Below are 22107 nucleotides of genomic sequence, written 5' to 3'. Positions count from 1 at the left end.
GTGGGAGGAAGCCACCACATCCCTCTCTTCAGAGACCTCCCAGGCAGCTACTTTAGACTCCACCTATAGTCAAGGCAGAGGAACCCAAGCAGCACAACCCTGCTGAGCCATTTTGGGCACCCCAGAAGTGCCATGGGGGGGTTTGTCACCTACAAAAGGAACCCAACCAAGCAGATCCAGCTGATGGAGGCACCTCTGCTGCACCCTCTCTGCTCAGAGCAGATGAGGAGAGGACACTGTGCAGAGAGGAGGAGGAGACTGCCCCCCATTCACCCCCTCAGCTTCCATCTCCCACTGCTCAGGGTGACACTGGGGCCAGCTGTGCACAAGCAAGTCACAAAGCAGAAGAGTTAGGAGAGCAGCAACCTGCCATCAGAAGCCAAGCTCCAAACTAGCAGGGTGAAGGCTGCCAACTGCTCTCAGCTCCTGCATCCCTCCTCTGTTTTCCTGGGGGTGTGTGTGGAGAGTTGTTTTCTCCTGCTCCTCAGAGCATCATAAAGAGGATCAAATCAAGCTACAACTACTTCCCCTGCCTCTTTCTCTCTCTCCCTGCCCCTCCCCTGGCCCAAAACCTACCTGAGAAGCCCACCTGGAGGAGAATAGGCAAAGCACTTCAGTGAGGGGTACTGAGGACGCAGGAGGAAGGAGAGGATGGCAGCTGTGCCAGCCCCCAGGGAGTGACCAACCACGATCAGCCCGTAGTGCTTGGTGCCTCTCCCCTGAAAGGAAGCAGCAACAACAACAACTCAAGCAAGAAATTGACTCAAAGGTTTAAGAAGTCTACAACCAACCTCCTTCCCCCACCTCCACCCAGGTCTGGCCCTTTCAGAGAATTCCAGCATGGGAGTGAGCAGAGGTGGCCTCTGGAGCAGAGCAGGAGGCAGCCTAAGGGGGAGCTTTCACTCCCACCATCCCCTCCCAGCTCTGCAGCACATCAGGAGCAACTTCTCAACAGTCACAGCTCACTGAACCCCAAGTTAGCCTTTATCTGGGGAGGGAATCTCACACTGGTTTGGCTTGAAGGGGCCTTTGGAGCTCATCTAGCTCAACCCCCCTGCAGTCAGCAGGGACAGCTCCAACCACAGCAGGGTGCTCAGAGCCCCAACCAGCCTGAGCTGCAGTGGTGCCAGGGCTGGGGCAGCTCCCAGCTCTCTCTGGGCAGCCTGGGACAGGCTCTCACCACCCTCAGGGGCAGAAATCTCTCCCTTCTGCCCAGGCTGAATCTCTCTCTGATAGTTCCAAACCATCAGCCCTCATCCTGGCACAAAGGGCCCTGCTCCAAAGTCTGTCCCCAGCTTTCTCCTCAGCCCTTTGAAGCACTCCAAGGCCACCAGAAGATCAACCTGGAGCCTTCTCCAGCCTGAACCACCCCAACTCTCTCAGCCTGGCCTCCCAGCAGAGGGCTTCCAGCCCTTCCATCACTGCTGTGGCCTCCTCTGCCCCTGCTCCAACAGCTCCCTGTCTGTGCTGTGGACTCCAGAGCTGGTTCCAGCACTGCAGCTGGGGTCTCAGCAGAGGAGAGGGAGGAATGAAAGCCCCACACAAAGAAGTCAGATGCCTGCACAGCTCTCCCTACATGCCCCAAACACCTCCAGGCAGAGCACTTCAAGGCTGACTGTTGTGACACTCAACTTAGAAGGGAACCACTGAAGTTTTCCTGCTGCTTTTCCTTCTGCCTTGAGCTGTTGCTGATGTCCCCCAGGGGCACACTTTGGGCATGAGGAAAGGACAGCTGCCTGCCAGCAGGGAATGAGGCAGCTCAGAACTCACTTCCTTGAGGGGGGGGACAAGCCTCTCTTACAAGCACATAAACCAAGGTAAGCTGCTTCCTAACACCTCTCTGGGGTTCTCTGACAGCTTTCCAGCACAAGAGATGTGCACACTCAGGCAGTCAGTGGGGCATCCTGGTGCCACCCCCAAGGAGAACCTCCAGAGAGATGAGGCTTCAGTGCTTGTTGATTTGGGCTTTAGTGTTCCCTCTCCTGCACTGCCACCCAATGGGGCTTGGCTCAGCCTGAGTTGAAAGCAATCAGCTCTGCAGCACTGGGGGGGGGGAAAGGGAGCTTCAAAATCAAACACCCTTTGGAGACCTTGAGCAGCTCTGTGAGGAGGAAAGGCTGAGAGCCCTGGGGCTGTGGAGCCTGCAGAAGGGTTTGCAGGGGAAATGAATAACAACAACAAAACCCCAACCAAACCAAGCCAAATTCTCTGGTTTGGAAAGGAAATCTGCAGATTCTGAGAGGAACTCACTGCCAAAACTGATCCTTAGGCAAAGGTGTGGAGCCCTCCTGAATTCTGTTGGGCCAAAAGGAATGTGGTGATGGTCGTGGTGCTGGGCAGTGGATGCTCTGAGAGCTGGAGCTCTCAGCCTTTGCTCCTCACAGAGCTGCTCCAGGCCCCTCAGCATCTTCAGAGCATCCACTGGACTCCCTCCCAGGCTCTCTTGAACTGGGGAGCCAAGAACTGGACCCAAGTGCTCCAGCTGTGGCCTCACCAGGGCAGAGTAGAGGAGCAGCAGAACCTCCCTTTGACCTGCTGGCCACTCTTCTTCATGCCCCCAGGAGACCATTGGCCTTCTTGGCCAAGAAGGCTGAGAGCCCTGGGGCTGTGGAGCCTGCAGAAGAGCAGCCCCAGAGGGCAGCTGAGCAATGCTCAGCAAGAGCTAAAGGAGCTGTGGGGGGCAAGAGGCTGGGGCCAGACTCTGCTGAGTGGTGGCCAGGGCCAGGCCAAGGGGCAGAGGGCACAAAGTGTCAGGCAGGAGGTTGCCTCTGAAGCTGAGGAGAAAGTTGTTTGTTGTGAGGGTGCTGGAGGCCTGGAGCAGGCTGCCCAGAGAGGTTGTGGAGTGTCCTTGTGTGGAGAGCTTGCAACCCCCCCTGGGCACTGTGCTGCTGGGCAGGGTGCTGTGGGTGCCCTGCTGGGGCAGGGGGCTGGGGCTGGCTGAGCTCCAGAGCTCCCTTCCAACCCCACCATGCTGGGATGCTGTGTAACTAGTTGCCTGCCTGGCAATCCAGAGGGAGAGGAATGGGAGGAAGATGTGAGAATTCAGCCCAGGAGGTTCAGGGCTGTGGAGATTTCCCTCAAGCCAGCAGCTTCTGAAACTCTCCTGCCCTTCTGTGGAGCCTGCAAGGAGAGAAACCAGCTCAGGACTCACCAAATCTCGCCCAAAAGCTTGAGAAAGCACCATTTCCTGCTCCAGTTTCTTCTTGATGTACTCAGCAGACAGCACCATTCCCTGAGGGAGAAACACCAAGGCAGAGCAGGACGTGAACAGCTGCACATCAGCCCTGAGCTCCACATCCAGCACACACTGAGCTGCCTCAAGTGCTCTGTCAGCTCCCACTGCCACCCAGCACCGCTCCAGGGGGCAGGGAGGACACTGTGACTCCACTGCATATTTGGGGGATGGGATGGGATGGGATGGGATGGAATGGAATGGAATGGAATGGAATGGAATGGAATGGAATGGAAGCAGGACAGGAGCAGAGCAGAACAGGAGCAGAGCAGGACAGGAGCAGAGGACAGGAGCAGAGGACAGGAGCAGAGGACAGGAGCAGAGGACAGGAGCAGAGGACAGGAGCAGAGGACAGGAGCAGAGGACAGGAGCAGAGGCAAGCAGGAGCAGAGCAGAGCAGAGCAGGAGCAGAGCAGAGCAGGAGCAGAGCAGAGCAGGAGCAGAGCAGGAGCAGAGGTCAGGAGCAGAGGAGGACAGGAGCAGAGCAGGACAGGAGCAGAGCAGGACAGGAGCAGAGGACAGGAGCAGAGGACAGGAGCAGAAGCAAGCAGGAGCAGAGCAGAGCAGGAGCAGAGCAGAGCAGGAGCAGAGCAGAGCAGGAGCAGAGGACAGGAGCAGAGGACAGGAGCAGAAGCAAGCAGGAGCAGAGCAGAGCAGGAGCAGAGCAGAGCAGGAGCAGAGCAGAGCAGGAGCAGAGCAGGAGCAGAGGTCAGGAGCAGAGGAGGACAGGAGCAGAGCAGGACAGGAGCAGAGGACAGGAGCAGAGGACAGGAGCAGAGGACAGGAGCAGAAGCAAGCAGGAGCAGAGCAGAGCAGGAGCAGAGCAGAGCAGGAGCAGAGCAGAGCAGGAGCAGAGGACAGGAGCAGAGGACAGGAGCAGAGGACAGGAGCAGAGGACAGGAGCAGAGCAGGACAGGACAGGAGCAGGACAGGACAGGAGCAGAGCAGAGCAGGACAGGAGTGGAGCAGAGCAGAGCAGGACAGGAGTGGAGCAGAGCAGGACAGGAGCAGAACAGGAGCAGAGCAGAGCAGGAGCAGAGCAGGAGCAGAGCAGCGCAGGACAGGAGCAGTGCAGGACAGGAGCAGTGCAGGACAGGAGCAGAGCAGAAGAGAGGAGAAGAGAACAGAAGCAGAGCAGAACAAAACAGGTTGGAAAAGACCTTTGTGATCATCCAGTCCAACCTATCACCCAGCACCATCTAACCAACTCAACCATGGCACCAAGCAGCCCATCCAGGCTCTTCCTAAACACCTCCAGGGATGGGGACTCCACCACCTCCCTGGGCAGCACATTCCAATTCTTTCTGTGAAGAACTTCTTCCTAACATCCAGCCCAAACCTCCCCTGGCCCAGCTTGAGACTGTGTCCTCTTGTTCTGCTGCTGGGTGCCTGGGAGAAGAGACCAACCCCCACCTGGCTCCAACCTCCCTTCAGGGAGTTGGAGAGAGCCAGAAGGTCTCCCCTGAGCCTCCTCTTCTCCAGGCTAAGCAACCCCAGCTCCCTCAGCCTCTCCTCACAGGGCTGTGCTCCAGACTGGGCTTCACTGGCAGCTGCTGTGGATGAGGGAATGGAATGAACCCTCAGTAAGCTTGCAGATGACACTGAACTGGGTGGCAGTGTTGATCTGCTGGAGGCTTGGAAGGCTCTGCAAAGGGACCTGGTGTGGTTGGAGCCATGGGTGAGGCCAGAGGGCTGGGTCCTGCACAGTGTCCTCTCCTCATCTGCTCTGTTGCTGTGGGGAAGGAACCCACATCAGATGCTGGCTGCTCCTGCTGCATCTCAAACTGGCACAGGGTGGTGGCAGCAGGCAGAGCACAACTGGGCCCTGCACTGGGGTCACAGCAACCAGGAAGGCTCCAGGCTGGGGGTAGAGTGGCTGGAAACTGCCTGGTGGGAAAGGAGCTGGCAGGGGGCTGGTGACAGCAGCTGGGGATGAGCCAGGGGGTGCCCAGGTGGCCAAGGAGGCCACCAGCAGCCTGGCCTGGAGCAGCAATGATGTGGCCAGCAGGAGCAGGGCAGGGATTGTCAAGACCTGGCTCTTCGGGGCTGTCAAGGCCTGGCCCAGGCTGCCCAGGGCAGTGGTGGAGTCCCCATCCCTGGAGGGGTTTCTGAGCTGTGGTGCTGAGGGCCAGGGTTTGGTGGTGCCCTGGCAGTGCTGGGTTAAAGCTTGGAAGTGATGACCTTGAAGCTCTTTTCCCAGCCTGAGCCATTCCATGCCTCTCTGCTCTGTTTGAAACAGGCAGCTAGAAGCTGCTCTTGGTGATGCCTTCACTGCAGTTTAGCTCAGGGCTGAGTGAGCCTGAACTCCAAAGGCTGAAGGCAAAGTGCTGTGATCCATGGCAAAGGGAAGTCATCTGCTGCTAATTTGGTGATGAAAGCCCTCAGACAGTTCCCAGTGCCTGGGCTGCCCCAAACCCAGGGCAGGTCAGCTCCTTTGCTGCTCCCCAGACCTGAAAAGCCTTGAGGTACAAAGTGCCCAGGACTGGGCTCTGTTTGATCACTGAGACATGAAAGAACTCCTTGGCAAAGCATCTTCAAAGTCCTCACTATCAAACGCCACCTGAGCAAGGAAGGGAAAGGAGCAGAACCAGGAGGATTCTCTGCTGGGCTTTGCCTGCCTGTGGTGCCACCAAAACCACCCCCCAAAAGCAGATGCCAGGAGGGGGCCTGTGCAGAGCTCCCAGCAGCTTGCATGGTGTTGAGAGGGCTCTTCATGTGCCACCCTAATGACTGCATGGAAAGTCAGCATTCTATTTGGGAACAGCATGACCTAAATCCATGGAGAGGCTCCAAATGGGGCTGTCAGCCAGCCCTGGAGCTCTGTTTTGGACAGTTAAAAGGAGGACCTCATAAAGGCAGGGATTCTAATAGCAGAGAATGAGACAACCTGCCCTGGAGACCACCAGCAGGAGGGACACCCTCTCCTGTACCCCAAAGAAATGGAACTACAGGATGGCATTCAACAAGCCCAAGGGCTGGGTGTTGCACTTTGGCCACAGCAACCCCAGGCAGTGCTACAGGCTGGGGGCAGAGTGGCTGAGAGCAGCCAGGCAGAGAGCGACCTGGGGGTAGTGGTTGATGGTAGGCTGAACATGAGCCTGCAGTGTGCCCAGCTGGCCAAGAAGGCCAAGGGCATCCTGGCCTGCATCAGGAACAGTGTGGCCAGCAGGAGCAGGGAAGTCATTGTGCCCTGTGCTCAGCACTGGTTAGACCACACCTTGAGTCCTGTGTCCAGTTCTGGGCCACCCTCAGTTTAGGAAAGATGTTGAGCTGCTGGAAGGTGTCCAGAGAAGGGCAACAAAGCTGGGGAGGGGCCTGGAGCACAGCCCTGTGAGGAGAGGCTGAGGGAGCTGGGGTTGCTTAGCCTGGAGAAGAGGAGGCTCAGGGGAGACCTCATTGCTCTCTCCAACTCCCTGAAGGGAGGTTGTAGCCAGGTGGGGGTTGGTCTCTTCTCCCAGGCACCCAGCACAAGAGGACACAGTCTCAAGCTGTGCCAGGGGAGGTTTAGCCTGGAGGTGAGGGCATGAAGAAGAGTGTGGCCAGCAGGCCCTCCTCTGCTCTGGTGAGGCCACAGTTAGAGCACTGACTCCAGTTCTGGGCTCCCCAGTTCAAGAGAGACTGGGAGAGGGAGTCCAGTGGATGCCCTGAAGATGCTGAGGGGCCTGGAGCAGCTCTGTGAGGAGCAAAGGCTGAGAGCTCCATCTCTGTCCTTTCAATCCAGGTTACTAATGAAGGTCTTGAACAAGACTGGACCCAGTACAGACCCCTGGGGAACACCACAAGCTCCAGGCCTCCAACTAGACTCCGCAGCACACAAGACTCTCTCCACACAAGGACACTCCACAACCTCTCTGGGCAGCCTGCTCCAGGCCTCCAGCACCCTCACCCCAAACAACTTTCTCCTCAGCTTCAGAGGCAACCTCCTGCCTGACACTTTGTGCCCTCTGCCCCTTGGCCTGGCCCTGGCCACCACTCAGCAGAGTCTGGCCCCAGCCTCTTGTCCCCCACAGCTCCTTTAGCTCTTGCTGAGCATTGCTCAGCTGCCCTCTGGGGCTGCTCTTCTGCAGGCTCCACAGCCCCAGGGCCTTTGCTCCTCACAGAGCTGCTCCAGGCCCCTCAGCACCTTCAGAACCCAACACCACCACCATCACCACATTACATTTGCCCTGCCCAAGCCCAAGAGAACTCAGGAGGGCTCCACACCTCTGCCTAAGGATCATCATGGCCCTTGGAGCCGTGCTTTAGGTAGTCAGGAGGTGTTGGGTGACAGGTTGGGCTCAATGAGCTCTGAGGTCTTTTCCAACCTTATTGCTTCAAGGATTTTTTTCCCAGTGAATTCCTATCCAAACCTGTAGATTTGATTTCAAAACCAGTCAAGAGGGTTTGGGTTTGGGGTTTTTTCTTGGCTGTTCATTTCCACTCCCAACTGTGACCACCTCTTTCCTCCCCCCTTAGCCATTCCAAGCCCTAAGCCTTGACTTCCAGCTCTGTGTTTTGATCCAAACCAGCTCTGAGGCCTCATCTATATTTCAAGTGTGGCACTGGCAGTAAGCCAAGCAATCAGACAGCTCCAGTGGTGGCCCTGGTGGGGAGATAAGGCAGCTCATGTACACATCAAGAGGTTCCTCTCCTGGGCTGCCTGCTGGACTCTGCGTGAAGCTGAGCGCAGAGAAGAGGCTGCAGCAGCCCACAGGAGGGAACCAGCAGGAGGCACAGCCAGCAGCCAGCCCCAGGGAGGCAGCTCCTGCATGGCCAGGCCTCCACACAAGCACAGAGCCATGGAACCACAGAGGGGGTTGGGTTGGAAGGGACCCTTGATGATCATGGAGTCCAACCCTTCACCCGGCGCTGCCCAGGGCACGGCCAAGCCCTGGCCCTCAGCACCACAGCTCCAGGGCTTGGAAACCCCTCCAGGGATGGGAGCTCCACCACTGCCCTGGGCCAGGCCTTGACAACCCTCAAGGGCAACAAATTGTTCCTCATGGACAAACTAAACCTCCCCTGGGGCAACTTGAGGCCATTCCCACTTGTCCTGGCACTTGTTCCTTATGAGAAGAGCCCAACCCCTGCCTGGCTGCAGCCTCCTTGCAGGGAGCTGCAGAGAGCCAGAAGCTCTCCCCTCAGCCTCCTCTGCTCCAGGCTCAACACCCCCAGTTCCCTCAGCTGCTCCTCCCCAGCCCTCTTCTCCAGACCCTTCCCCCTGGCCCTGCTCCAGCTCCTCAATGTCCTTCTTGGAGTGAGAGGCTCAAAACTGCCCCCAGGATTCCATCTGTGGCCTCAGCAGTGCCCAGCCCAGGGGACAATCCCTGCCCTGCTCCTGCTGGCCACACTCTTGCTGCTCCAGGCCAGGCTGCTGGTGGCTTTTTTGGCCACCTGGGCACACCTCCAGCCACTGTCACCAGCCACCCCCCTCCCCAGCTACCTCTTCCCCTAATTAAATGTGTTCCCAGGCCACTTCATTGCTTTCTGCATTGAAGTTGACTTTTGGACATAAAACATTCATGCAGCCTTGGCAGCTGAGAAGCCTCTGATCCCCATTAGCTCCCCTGGGGCTGTCCTTTGTCTGCAGATGAATACTGATAACAACTCAGGCTGAAGCTTTCTTCTGTCCCAGCAACAATGGGGAACAAAAAGGAGGAGAAGAAGAAAAAGAACTAACACAGAGGGCCAAAGAAGAGCTCAGTGGAGAAGAAAGGCAAGGAGCTGCCCCTGGCTCATCTCAGGCACTGGCAGATGAAGACATCCAACACAAAGGCTCCCAAGGAAAAGCCAACCTGTGCCAGGGTCTCTCCCTGGTGTCTCTTCTGCACAGGAAACCCAGAAGGAATTCCCTTGCTGCCCTTTTGTTCCCTTTCAGCTTCTTGCTGCTGCTCACACTGATTGTGTGGAGTCATTTGGGCCTAATGACTCAGTGCAAGCAGAAGTGGCACTGGCACTGCAGGAGACAGCAGCTTAGGAGGCATTAGAGTCACATGGCTAAAGATCATTTTCTGTGCCCTCAGCCAGCCAGACCTGGAGTCCTCAGCACAAGAAAGGACATAGACCTCTTAGAGCAAGTCCAGAGGGCTTCAAGGGGCTGAGAAGAAAGCTGGGGACAGACTTTGGAGCAGGGCCCTTTGTGCCAGGACAAGGGCTGATGGTTTGGAACTATCAGAGAGAGATTCAGCCTGGGCAGAAGGGAGAGATTTCTGCCCCTGAGGGTGGTGAGAGCCTATCCCAGGCTGCCCAGAGAGAGCTGGGAGCTGCCCCAGCCCTGGCCCCACTGCAGCTCAGGTTGGTTGGGGGCTCTGAGCAGCCTGCTGTGGTTGGGGCTGTCCCTGCAGGGGGTTGCAGTAGATGAGTTTTGAAAGTCCTTTCCACCCAAAGGGACTCAAAGGCCACCAGAAGGTCTCCCTGGAGCCTTCTCTTCTCCAAGCTGAACCACCCCAACTCTCTCAGCTTGGCCTCACAGCAGAGGGCTTCCAGCCCTCCCATCACTGCTGTGGCCTCCTCTGGCCCTGCTCCAACACAGCTCCCTGTCTGTGCAGTGCTGAGGACTGCAGAGCTGGCCCCAGCACTGCAGGTGGGGTGTCAGCAAAGGGGAGCAGAGGAGCAGAACCCCCTCCTTTCAGCTGCCAGCCCCACAAGCCTCCTCCCCCTGAGCTCAGCCTCTCCAGCAGCTGCTGTGTGTCCTTCCCACCACGCACAGCCTCCAGGTTGTCTTTTCCTTTCCCACTCTGGCAGAGGAGCTTGAGAGGCTGCCAAATTCCTGATGATCTCCAAACTCAGCATGTGTGGCATGCTTCTGCTGGACTGGGGGCAAGGGTCAGCTCTCCAGTAAATGGATTTGAGTCAGCTCCACGCTGATCAGTAACCCAGACACAGAGCATTAGTCTCAGCCCACCCTCCCCCTGCCTACATCCCTGTCCTGCCAGTGTCCTTCAAGGAGCTTCAGCTAGGCCCACCCCACAGCAGCAGAATGTTAAACATCTCCTCAAGGTGCTGATTGCAACTTCTGAGAAGGTCACTGGATGAAAAAAAAAACACAACCCAACCTCATTTGGATGACTTCAATGATTTGGGTTCTAAGTCTCTCTGCAGATGTTTGGCTTTCACTCATTGAGCAGGGTTTAATTAGCAGCCTGACTTTTCCTGCTCACACCCAGGCTCCTGCTTTACCATTTCAAAGCCATTTCAGTGCAGTTATGCAAGACAGAAAGCCAGAGTCCCAGCATGGAGGGGGTTGGAGCTGTGGAGCTCAGCCAGCCCCAGCCCCCTGCCCCAGCAGGGCACCCACAGCACCCTGCCCAGCAGCACACTGCCCAGGGGGGGTTGCAAGCTCTCCACACAAGGACACTCCACAACCTCTCTGGGCAGCCTGCTCCAGGCCTCCAGCACCCTCACCCCAAACAACTTTCTCCTCAGCTTCAGAGGCAACCTCCTGCCTGACACTTGGTGCCCTCTGCCCCTTGGCCTGGCCCTGGGCACCACTCAGCAGAGGCTGGCCCCAGCCTCTTGCCCCCCACAGCTCCTTGAGCTCTTGCTGAGCATTGCTCAGCTGCCCTCTGGGGCTGCTCTTCTGCAGGCTCCACAGCCCCAGGGCTCTCAGCCTTTGCTCCTCCCAGAGCTGCTCCAGGCCCCTCAGCATCCTCAGAGCCTCCCCTGGACTCTCTCCAGCAGTTCCCAGGCTCTCTTGGACTGAGTCACTACAGGACAAAGGCCTTTGCTGTTCTGCAGTCACCCCACAACATACACTGGCCTCCTCACCCTCCCAGTGGCATGCTCCTGCAGGACTGGATGAAATGCCACCATGTTCCCTGACAGTGTCTCAGCCTTGACCTGCTGTCCTTCTGAGACCTCAGAGTCTGGCCCCAGCCTCTTGCCCCCCACAGCTCCTTTAGCTCTTGCTGAGCATTGCTCAGCTGCCCTCTGGGGCTGCTCTTCTGCAGGCTCCACAGCCCCAGGGCTCTCAGCCTTCTTGGCCAAGAAGGCCAATGGTCTCCTGGGGGCATGAAGAAGAGTGGCCAGCAGGTCAAAGGGAGGTTCTCCTGCTCCTCTACTCTGCCCTGGTGAGGCCACAGCTGGAGCACTTGGGTCCAGTTCTGGGTTCCCCAGTTCAAGAGAGCCTGGGAGGGAGTCCCGTGGATGCTCTGAAGACGCTGAAGGGCCCGGAGCAGCTCTGTGAGGAGCAAAGGCTGAGAGCTCCAGCTCTGTCCCTTCAATCCAGGTTACTGAGGAAGATTTTGAGCAAGCCTGGACCCCATACAGACCCCTGGGGAGCAGCACAAGCTCCAGGCCTCCAACTAGACTCCGCAGGGCTGCTCACAACCCTCTGAGCTCTGTCCTGCAACAGCTCTTAACACCCTCCTGAAAAACAACCTCAAGACCTTTTTTGGGGGGGGTGGGGAGGCTGTAATGAAGAAGCCAAACCATGAGGAAAAGCAGTGGTGGAGTTGGGTTTCTTCCCCTCACCTTGTGTCCCAGCCATGTTCCGTGGTGCCCCTCGACCGGCAGGCGCTCTGCATCCCCAGTGAGGTCGGTCAGGGCATCCTGGAAGAGAAGGAGTCCCCACAGCTCAGGTCAAGCCAGCATCAGGGGTGAGTCAGGAAGCTCTCAGGCTCTCCTGGCTGTCTGCCAGGGTGGCCAAGGGTGTGTGAGCCCACTGAAGGCCACACTCACCTTTGGAGACAGCGTCCCTCGGATGCTGATGACCACCTTCTTCTTCTCGTGGTCCACAGCCACATAGAAAGGGGTTTCATAGACCTGGAAAAGATCCACTCCTGTAACTAGCAGTGCAGGCATTCCACCTGCAGCCCCTCTCCTGCAGAGCAGGGGGACAGGTGCTGCCTCCTGGGTGAACACTCCTCTGAGTCACCTCATCTTGGGCAGCAGCACACACTTGAATGTGACCAGAGAAAGGCAGTGAGGCTGGGGAGGGGTCTGGAGCACAGCCCTGTGAGGAGAGGCTGAGGGAGCTGGGGTTGCTTAGCCTGGAGAAGAGGAGGCTCAGGGGAGACCTTCTTGCTCTCTCCAACTCCCTGAAGGGAGGTTGTAGCCAAGTGGGGGTTGGTCTCTTCTCCCAGGCACCCACCAGCAGAACAAGAGGACACAGTCTCAAGCTGTGCCAGGGGAGGTTCAGGCTGGAGGTGAGGAAGAAGTTCTTCATAGAAAGAGAGATTGGCCCTTGGGAGGTGCTGCCCAAGGAGGTGGTGGAGTCACCATCCCTGGAGGTGTTTAGGAGGAGACTGGATGGGGTGCTGGATGCCATGGTTGATTTGGAAGAGCCTGGATGAGGCCCTTGGTGCCATGGATTAGTTGAGCAGATGGTGCTGGGTGATAGGTTGGACTGGATGATCTCAAAGGTCTTTTCCAGCCTGGTTCATTCCATTCCATTCTATTCTATTCCATTCTATTCTATTCCATTCCATTCCATTCTATTCCATTCCATTCCATTCCATTCCATTCCATTCCATTCCATTCCATTCCATTCCATTCCATTCCATTCTATTCTATTCTATTCTATTCTATTCTATTCTATTCTATTCCATTCCATTCCATCCTATCCTATTCTATCCTATCCTATTCTATCCTATCCTATTCTATTCTATCCTATCCTATCCTATCCTATCCTACCCTACCCTACCCTATCCTACTCCTATCCCTATTTCAGCTCCTTACAGCATCGTGACAAGAGGTGTACACGATGTCCACCGAGGTCATGTTCTCGTCCAAGAAGTGCCTGCGGATGGCGATGGCGTTGCAGCCGCAGCAGTTGTCCTCCTCGATGGTGACGCTGGGGGCATAGCGGGGCCGGGACGGGCACAGACAGCAGCACCTGCGGGGATAAAAACAAACGGGGCTTGGAGGAAAAGAGGGCTGGGGCAGGGGCTGGCTTTGGAGTGGGACGATGCGAGGGGAAGGCGGGAGAGAGGCAGCCAGGCGCAGGAGCAGCGGCCGCCGCCACTCGCGGCAGCAGCGGCAGCAGCAGCGCGCAGCTCACCAGCGGCGCTGGCAGCTGATGCAGTTTTCCTTCCCAGCACCAGAGAGAGCTGCAGGGCAAGCGGTCCCCGAGGAACCAGCGCGTGGTGAGAACGGGATCTCCTCAAGGGATCACAGAAGGGACCTCGGAGATCATCCGCCCCGGGCAGGGACGCCTCTCAACTGGACTCAAAGTCTCATCCAGCCTAGCTTTGAACATCCCCAGAGGGAAGGCAGCCACAGCCTCCCTGGGCAGCCTGGTCCAGAGTCTCACCACCCTAGGGCTGAAGAACTTCTTCCTAAGCTCCAGCCTAACCCTGCTCTCCCTCAGCTTCAAACCATTCTCCCTTATCCTGTCTCTAGATACCCTTAGCCTGGAGAAGAGGAGGCTCAGGGGAGACCTTCTTGCTCTCTACAGCTACCTGAAGGGAGGTTGTAGCCAGGAGGGGGTTGGTCTCTTCTCCCAGGCAAGCAGCACCAGAACAAGAGGACACAGTCTCAAGCTGTGCCAGGGGAGGTTCAGGATGGATATTAGGAAGAAGTTCTTCCCAGCAAGAGAGATTGGCTATTGGGATGTGCTGCCCAGGGAGGTGGTGGAGTCACCATCACTGGAGGTGTTTAGGAAGAGCCTGGATGGGGTGCTTGGTGCCATGGTTGAGTTGATTAGATGGTGTTGGGTGAGAGGTTGGACTGGATGATCTTGAGGGTCTCTTCCAACCTGGTTAATTCTATTCTATTCCATTCCATTCCACTCCACTCCACTCTACCCTACCAGAATGCAGCTCTAAGGTGTCCCCCTCAGAGTCTTCTCTTGGATCCTGTGCTTCCAAGCTCTGTCCCTCCACTGCTCTAGCAATTCCAACCCCCCCTACCAGGGGCAGGGATAAGAAACACGAGGGCTGATGGAGAGGAAAGTGATGAAACAGCTCCAACCAGGCAAGACAGGAGGGCAAGGCAGAGGAGAAGGCAGAGTGCTGGGGTGGGCAGGGCGAGCACTCACGAGCAGGATCTGGCCAGGCGACAGAGTCCACAGGTGGGCTTCCTCATCAGGTAAATGGGCCAGCCATAGGCAGCCAGGGCAAAGAGCATGTAGTAGCAGACCTCCTTGTAGCGCTGCATCTCTTGCTGCAAGAGACAAGGGACTCACTGCACACCCCCCTTGGGGACCCTGAGCCTCCCCCTCCCTCCTGCCGGCGCCACCAGCAGGGCCACAAGCTGCCTCCTCGCACAGCCCCTTCCTCAGGGCAACCTTGCAGCACTACCATCTCATCCAGGGGGGGCTGAGCACAGCTTGCCCAGTGAAGGACTGTCCCAGCAAGCATTCCAGAAGGAAAGCCAAGCTTGATTCACACAGAGCAGAGCAGACCGTGGCCATTTCCACCCTGAGAGGCAGCCCCAGGGAGAGAGGCTCCAGCTCAGCACCAGCAGGCAGCTCCCTGCCCTTAGCATGATGCAGATCTGCCTGCTGGGCTCCGTGAGCTCTGCTGGGGGCACTCCCATATGGAGCTCTGCAGGATGCTCCTGGATGCTGCACTCATCCCTCCAGCTTTGGAGACACCTCACACTGGCCATTCCTCATCCATGTGGGAGCTCTGCCACTCATGGAGGGCAGGGATGAGGCTGTGAAAGGGATCTGTGCAGATTCTGCTGTACATTAGTACAGTGGTCAGGCATGGAAACAGGCTGCCCTTGCAAGGTGATGGTGGAGTCCCCATCCCTGGGGGTGCTCCAGAAATGTGTGGCCATGGCACTTGGGGGCCTGCTTTAGTGGCCATGGTGGTGCTGGGTGGAGGATTGGACTCAGAGATGTTCAGAGGGCACTTGGGGACCTGGTTTAGTGGCCATGGTGGTGCTGGGTGGAGGATTGGACTCAGAGGTGTTCAGAGGGCACTTGGGGGCCTGGTTTGGTGGCCATGGTGGTGCTGGGTGAAGGGTTGGACTCAGAGGTGTTCAGAGAGCACTTGGGGGCCTGGTTTAGTGGCCATGGTGGTGCTGGGTGGAGGATTGGACTCAGAGGTGTTCAGAGGGCACTTGGGGGCCTGGTTTGGTGGCCATGGTGGTGCTGGGTTGAGGGTTGGACTCAATGGTGTTCAGAGGGCACTTGGGGACCTGGTTTAGTGGCCATGGTGGTGCTGGGCTGAGGATTGCACTCAGGTGTTCAGAGGGCACTTGAGGGCCTGGTTCAGTGGCCATGGTGGTGCTGGGTGGAGGATTGGACTCAGAGGTCTCTCCCAACCCAAACAATTCTGTGATTCTATTTAGTTTTCTTTGTTTTTTTTGGCTTTAACTTGAAATTTGACTCCCCTTTCTTGGGCTTATTCCAGAGAGGGCCAGAAAGGACTAAGAGAAGCCTCTGGGAAGTCCACCACAGGCAGGGTGTGTGCGAGGAAGCAGGAGGAGGCTGCGAGAGCACAAGCCAGGCACTTACTGCGTTCTTCAGATCCAGGTACTTGGTGTTCCTGGTCACTGGCATCCCAGAGAGGAAAGCTAAAATGTCATTGTTTGCCTGTAAGTCACAAACACACATCAAAGAGTTCTGCTCTGGGACACCAAGACAGCAGCCACACCTCCACCAGGAAGCAGCTGGGAACAACACTTCCGAGGAGCCCCAACCCACTCCCCTCTGCTGGCTCCCATTCTGCTGCTCAACCTGTTCACCACTACCTGAACCCCACCCTCTGAGGGGAAAAACTAAGCCCAAGGAGTTTGCTGCTGGGTTGGAGAAGCCACAGTTGGATTGGGAATGGTTCCTCCCTCCCCCTCCCTCCACCTCGAGTTCCTCCTGCAGCTTGCTTTACCCAGGTGCTGGAAGGTTTCTCCGCATCACGACTGGGGAGGTGATCTTCCCATGTGCTCCACAAGTACCTCCCACCTCCTCCCAGGCCTCTTTGGGGTCAAGAGCTAAATCTGGCTCTATCACCTGCCTCAGAAAAGGCACCAGGTTTCACCAGTCTGGCTCGGTGGCACCTCAGCTCTTTGGGAGTCTTGGAGGAAGAAGCTGCTGGAGAAGCTGGGAATGTTGCTGTCAACTTGACAGCTTCAGTGACTGGCACCAGCCCCATCCTGCAGCAGCAGCAGCAAGGTGGGCAGAGTCAGAGAGCCAGAGAATGGCTTCTGTTGGAAGGGGCCTGCAAGGCTCATCTGGGCAGCCTCCATTAAGTCAAGTTGCCAACAGCTCTGGAGAGCCTCACCTCGAGCATCTTGCAAGGACGGAGCCTCAGCTGCCTCCCTGGGCTTACCTGTTCCAATGTTCCCCCCACCCTCCTGGTAAAGAGCTTCCTCCTAAAGCTCTCAGCAAGGCAACTGAGAGCAGCAGGATAAGAGAGCACAGGGAGAGGGCTCCTCAGCCACCTACCTCATCCAGCACGGCGCTGCGCTTGGCTCGCTGCCGCTGCCGCAGGAGGACCAGCCCCGCGATGATGTCGGAGGGGACGATGTCAAGGTCCCTGAAGAACTCAGCAAAAAGGTAGGCAATCTCTGAGTAGGCATCCTGCAAAGAGCCCAGGAGAGAAGAGCTGAGGGGGACTGGCTGTGGGGGGAGCCACGAAACAGGCCAGGGAAGGAGAAGGTATGCAGCAGGAGCGGCCTCGTTTCTGGAGCGCCGGCTCCCAAGCAGCCAGGAGGTTCCTTCAGGGAACACAGTGTCTGCTCTGATGGTCTGCATGGGGGTTTATTTTAACACAGGCACATTTGGAGGCTTCAGCTGAGACTGAATTGGTGCTGTGATGGGTGTTTGTGTGGGCAAGCAGAGCACCTCACCAGCAAAAGGGAGAGAGGAGCTATGTTCTCAGCTCTAAGTTGGAAATAAAGCAGAGGAAGCAACATGAGAACCAAGCAAACCCCAAGCCAAGGGGATCTCAGAGTTGCCCTTTCTCCTCAAGAGCAAATTTCACAGAGCCACAGGGCTGGTTGGGTTGCAAAAGCCCTCTAAGATCATCCAGTCCAAGTGCCAGCATGACACCACTGTGGCCACTAAACCATGTCCCCAGGTGCCGTGGCCACACGTTTCCTGAACGCCTCCCTGGAGGGTGACTCCAGCACCTCTGCCCTGGGCAGCCTGTTCCAGTGCCTGACCACTCTGGCAGCAATGAAATTGTTCCTCATGGCCAACCTAAACCTCCCCTGGGGCAACTTGAGGCCATCTCCTCTTGTCCTGGCACTTGTTCCTTGGCACAAGAGCCCAACCCCCACCAGGCTGCAGCCTCCTTGCAGGGAGCTGCAGAGAGCCAGAAGCTCTCCCCTCAGCCTCCTCTGCTCCAGGCTCAACACCCCCAGCTCCCTCAGCTGCTCCTCCCCAGCCCTCTTCTCCAGCCCCTTCCCTAGCTTGGTTGCCCTTCTCTGGCCCTGCTCCAGCTCCTCAATGTCCTTCTTGGAGTGAGAGGCCCAAAACTGCCCCCAGGATTCCAGCTGTGGCCTCAGCAGTGCCCAGGCCAGGGGGACAACCCCTTACCTGGTCCTGCTGACCACAGCCTGGCTGATCCAGGCCAACTGAACCAAAGCTATTCAGGGGACACACTGATTTTGTGGTGTTTAACAGTTTACCTCTGCTCTGGGATCATTTTGTCCCTTACTCAACCCAGACCTCACCACCCCAGGCACAGCCCAGAGAAGGTGACAGCTCTGAAGCCAGCCCCTGAGCAGTGTCCACAGCTGCTTTGTTGTTCCCCATCCTGCTCTTTGCTATGGGATTTGGAAGAGTCAGTTGCAGGAAGCAAGTGTTAGGCATGGGAGATGAAGGAGCTGACCAAGTTACCAAGCTCATACAAACACTGAGGCTGGAAAAGGCCTTCAAGAGCATCAAGTCCAATTGTTCACCTTGGACTACATCCAAACAAAAGGGGTTGAGAAGGAGAACCTGGAGAAAGGTAAGATTAGGAGCCAGCAGTGTGCCCAGCTGGCCAAGAGGGCCAAGGGCATCCTGGCCTGCATCAGGAGCAGTGTGGCCAGCAGGAGCAGGGAGGTCATTCTGCCCTGTGCTCAGCACTGCTCAGGCCACACCTTGAGTCCTGTGTCCAGTTCTGGGCCCCCCTCAGTTTAGGAAAGATGTTGAGCTGCTGGAAGGTGTCCAGAGAAGGGCAACAAAGCTGGGGAGGGGTCTGGAGCACAGCCCTGTGAGGAGAGGCTGAGGGAGCTGGGGTTGCTTAGCCTGGAGAAGAGGAGGCTCAGGGGAGACCTTCTTGCTCTCTCCAACTCCCTGAAGGGAGGCTGTAGCCAGGTGGGGGTTGGTCTCTTCTCCCAGGCAGCCAGCACCAGAACAAGAGGACACAGACTTAAGCTGTGCCAGGGGAGGTTCAGGCTGGATGTTAGGAAGCTCTTCCCAGACAGAGAGATTGGCCATTGGGATGTGCTGCCCAGGGAGGTGGTGGAGTCCCCATCCCTGGAGGTGTTTAGGAAGAGCCTGGATGGGCTGCTTGGTACCATGGTTGAGTTGATCAGATGGTGCTGGGTGATAGGTTGGACTGGATGATCTCTAAGGTCTTTTCCAACCTGGTCAATTCTGTTCCTTCTCTGGAGCCTTCCAAGCCCCATCTGGATGTGTTCCTGTGTGACCTGTGCTAGTCTCTGTGCTCAGGCTCTGGCAGGGGGGGCTTGGCCTTGATGATCTTTGAAGGTCCATTCCAACCCCTGACCCCCTCTGCTGCTGTCACAGCCTCACCCTGACCTTTCAGCCCAGGTTTTCACAGCACCCCAAGGCCAGGCAGCTGCAGCTTTGCCTGCAGAGGGAGGCTGAGCTCTGCACTTGAAGGAGGGTTGATCTTCAGGCCAAGCTCTCTCCCTCTCTCTTCTTTGATGGGTTAAAAACAACCCCACCACACTGCAGATCCCTTCCTCCAGCAGCAGTCCTGCAGGAAGTGACCTACATTCCTTCATCACTGACAAACTCCTGGAGTGCAAGATGACTTCCTATCCTTTGTCACTTGCCTACCCAAAAACAAGCCAAGGCATCATGAAGGATGGGACTGGAGGTGCCAGCTGTGGGAGGTTTCCATGCCAGCTGTGCCACTGAAGAGCAAATGGACCAGCATTAACCTCTCCAGGGTTTCAGCTGCAGTAGCCTTGAGTGCTGCCCCCCTACATCTTTGAGCAGCTCCTCCCAGCACCACCAGAAATGCAAACAGCCTCCAAAGTGGGGGTAGGGGCAGGATCCACCAAGCCCAAGTGACAGGGGCAGCCCTTCACAGCCTGAGCAAAGGAGAAAGCCAAGTTCAGCCTGGTCCAGTGGGAGGTGTCCCTGCCCAAGGCAAGGTGGGGTTGGAGCCAGATGATCTTTAAGCTATTCTGTGATTCTAGGAACCAGGAGAAGAGCTTTCCTGGACCACCTGGAGGTGGCCTCATGATTGTGGTGCTCTTCTCCATACCCTAAGCTGGAAGATGCTATGAACCTATGAACCAGGAGAAGAGCTTTCCTGGACCACCTGGAGGTGGCTTGATGATTGTGGTGTTCTTCTCCATACCCTAAGCTGGAAGATGCTATGATGCTATCAACCTATGAACCAGAAGAAGAGTTTTCCTGGACCATCTGGAGGTGGCCTGATCATTGTGGTGTTCTTCTCCACACCCTAAGCTGGGAGAGGGTTGATTTGGACTGGAGATCAGGCAGAAATGCTTGGCAGGGAGGGTGGGGAGCCACTGGAACAGGTTGCCCAGGGATGCTTCCTCCCTGAAAGTGGCCAAGACCAGGTTGGATGAGGCCTTGAGCAAGCTGGGCTGGTGGGAGGTGTCCCTGCCCAAGGCAAGGTGGGGTTGGAGCCAGATGATCTTTAAGCTATTCTGTGATGCTAGGAACCAGAAGAAGAGCTTTCCTGGACCACCTGGAGGTGGCTTGATGATTGTGGTGCTCTTCTCCATACCCTAAGCTGGAAGATGCTATGATGCTATCAACCTATGAACCAGAAGAAGAGTTTTCCTGGACCATCTGGAGGTGGCCTGATGATTGTGGTGTTCCTCTCCACACCCTAAGCTGGGAGAGGGTTGATTTGGACTGGAGATCAGGAAGAAATGCTTGCCAGGAGGGTGGGGAGCCACTGGAACAGGTTGCCCAGGGATGCTTCCTCCCTGGAAGTGGCCAAGACCAGGCTGAGCAAGCTGGGCTGGTGGGAGGTGTCCCTGCCCATGGTGGGGAGGGTGGAAGTGGATGATCTTTGAGGGCCCTTCCAACCCAACCCATTCTGTGAACCTAGGAGCATGGAGCTGGCAGACCTGGTGGAGACTTGAGCATTGCAGGCTTCACTCCAGCCCCTAAGAGCCAGATCCATCTCCACTCTGCAGAACTATCTTTCCACCCCAGGAAGATGACACAATCATCTGCTAGAACACTTTTTACCCCCTCCCATGAAGGCTGGGGGAGACAGGGGCTGATGGCTTCAGTTCTGACACACACACACAGAGGCATTCATTCCACAGCCTGTCATGCCAGGACACACAAAGTCAGAGCTTGTTTCTGCAGAAGAAAAGAGGCTGGAAGTCACCCCAGCTGAATGTAAAAATGGAAATTCCCCAGCAGAAGGAATGTGGAGATCTGCTAGCTGGCTGCTTGTCTCCTGAACTCCAACATAAGAGGAGGAACAGAGCTGCTGGAGAGGGAAGGTTGGTAAAAGAAGAGGAGGGGGGGGGAGGGGAGGGGGGAAGGGAACCCAGCTTGACATGAAGAGAGATATTTTGCATTCCTGAATTAATCAGAATTGTTCAGAAATCAGGTCACAGGGAGGCCTCTCAGGGCTCTTCAGCAAGGCTGCAGCACCCAGCCTCCACCCTCAGGCCCAGCACCTCTGGGTGAGGTGACCTGGTTGTGCTGTCAGTGGGAGCGAGGATGCCTGAGCTGTGGTGGCAGAGGCAAGCAGAGAGCACTGAGTAGCCCCCAAGGAAATCACAGGCTCGTGGTGGTGCTGGAAGGGAGCTCTGGAGATCAGCCAGATCCAGGCCTCCAGCACCCTCACCCCAAACAACTTTCTCCTCAGCTTCAGAGGCAACCTCCTGCCTGACACTTGGTGCCCTCTGCCCCTTGGCCTGGCCCTGGGCACCACTCAGCAGAGTCTGGCCCCAGCCTCTTGCCCCCCACAGCTCCTTTAGCTCTTGCTGAGCATTGCTCAGCTGCCCTCTGGGGCTGCTCTTCTGCAGGCTCCACAGCCCCAGGGCTCTCAGCCTTTGCTCCTCACAGAGCTGCTCCAGGCCCCTCAGCATCCTCAGAGCCTCCCCTGGACTCTCTCCAGCAGTTCCCAGGCTCTCTTGGACTGAGTCACTACAGGACAAAGGCCTTTGCTGTTCTGCAGTCACCCCACAACATACACTGGCCTCCTCACCCTCCCAGTGGCATGCTCCTGCAGGACTGGATGAAATGCCACCATGTTCCCAGACAGTGTCCCAGCCTTGACCTGCTGTCCCTCTGAGACCTCAGACCCAGCACTGGTGGCTCTCACAGGTCCTCTCCTAGAGCTGCTTAGGACAATCCATGTGGAAAACTGGAGCCAAACAAGCTTTTGTGTCACAGCAGCTCCAGCAGCAGCAGCAGTTTGCTGTCTCTGAGTCTGCTGGAGGCTGGGGCCAGACTCTGCTGAGTGGTGGCCAGGGCCAGGCCAAGGGGCAGAGGGCACAAAGTGTCAGGCAGGAGGTTGCCTCTGAAGCTGAGGAGAAAGTTGTTTGGGGTGAGGGTGCTGGAGGCCTGGAGCAGGCTGCCCAGAGAGGTTGTGGAGTGTCCTTATGTGGAGAGCTTGCAACCCCCCCTGGGCACTGTGCTGCTGGGCAGGGTGCTGTGGGTGCCCTGCTGGGGCAGGGGGCTGGGGCTGGCTGAGCTCCACAGCTCCCTTCCCACACCACCATGCTGGGATCCTGTGACATCCCTGGGTTCCTTCAACCATCTGTGGAGCTCAGGCATGGAAGTCTCCTTACTTTTGGACTTCCCCCAGCCCTAAGCACTGAAG

At 57.0% G+C, this 22107-nt stretch overlaps 1 protein-coding gene across 1 annotated transcript in view; it reads right to left on the bottom strand.

The window, feature by feature from the left end:
• The window catches only part of DAGLA (diacylglycerol lipase alpha), an 89826-nt gene that overhangs the window by 10526 nt on the left and 57193 nt on the right, over positions 1-22107 (bottom strand). Inside the window, 8 exon segments of the mRNA XM_068170081.1 lie at positions 577-719; positions 3152-3232; positions 11684-11761; positions 11891-11974; positions 12890-13046; positions 14190-14314; positions 15618-15695; positions 16545-16679. Coding sequence (XP_068026182.1) covers positions 577-719; positions 3152-3232; positions 11684-11761; positions 11891-11974; positions 12890-13046; positions 14190-14314; positions 15618-15695; positions 16545-16679 — 881 coding nt within the window.

The sequence above is a fragment of the Melanerpes formicivorus genome, unplaced genomic scaffold (genome assembly GCF_026170545.1).
Source record: "Melanerpes formicivorus ecotype bairdi unplaced genomic scaffold, bMelFor1.0.p_v2 SCAF_281, whole genome shotgun sequence".
Taxonomy (NCBI): Eukaryota; Metazoa; Chordata; class Aves; order Piciformes; family Picidae; genus Melanerpes; species Melanerpes formicivorus.
Note: the sequence above shows the minus strand (reverse complement) of the source record. Positions and strands in the feature narration are given on the sequence as shown.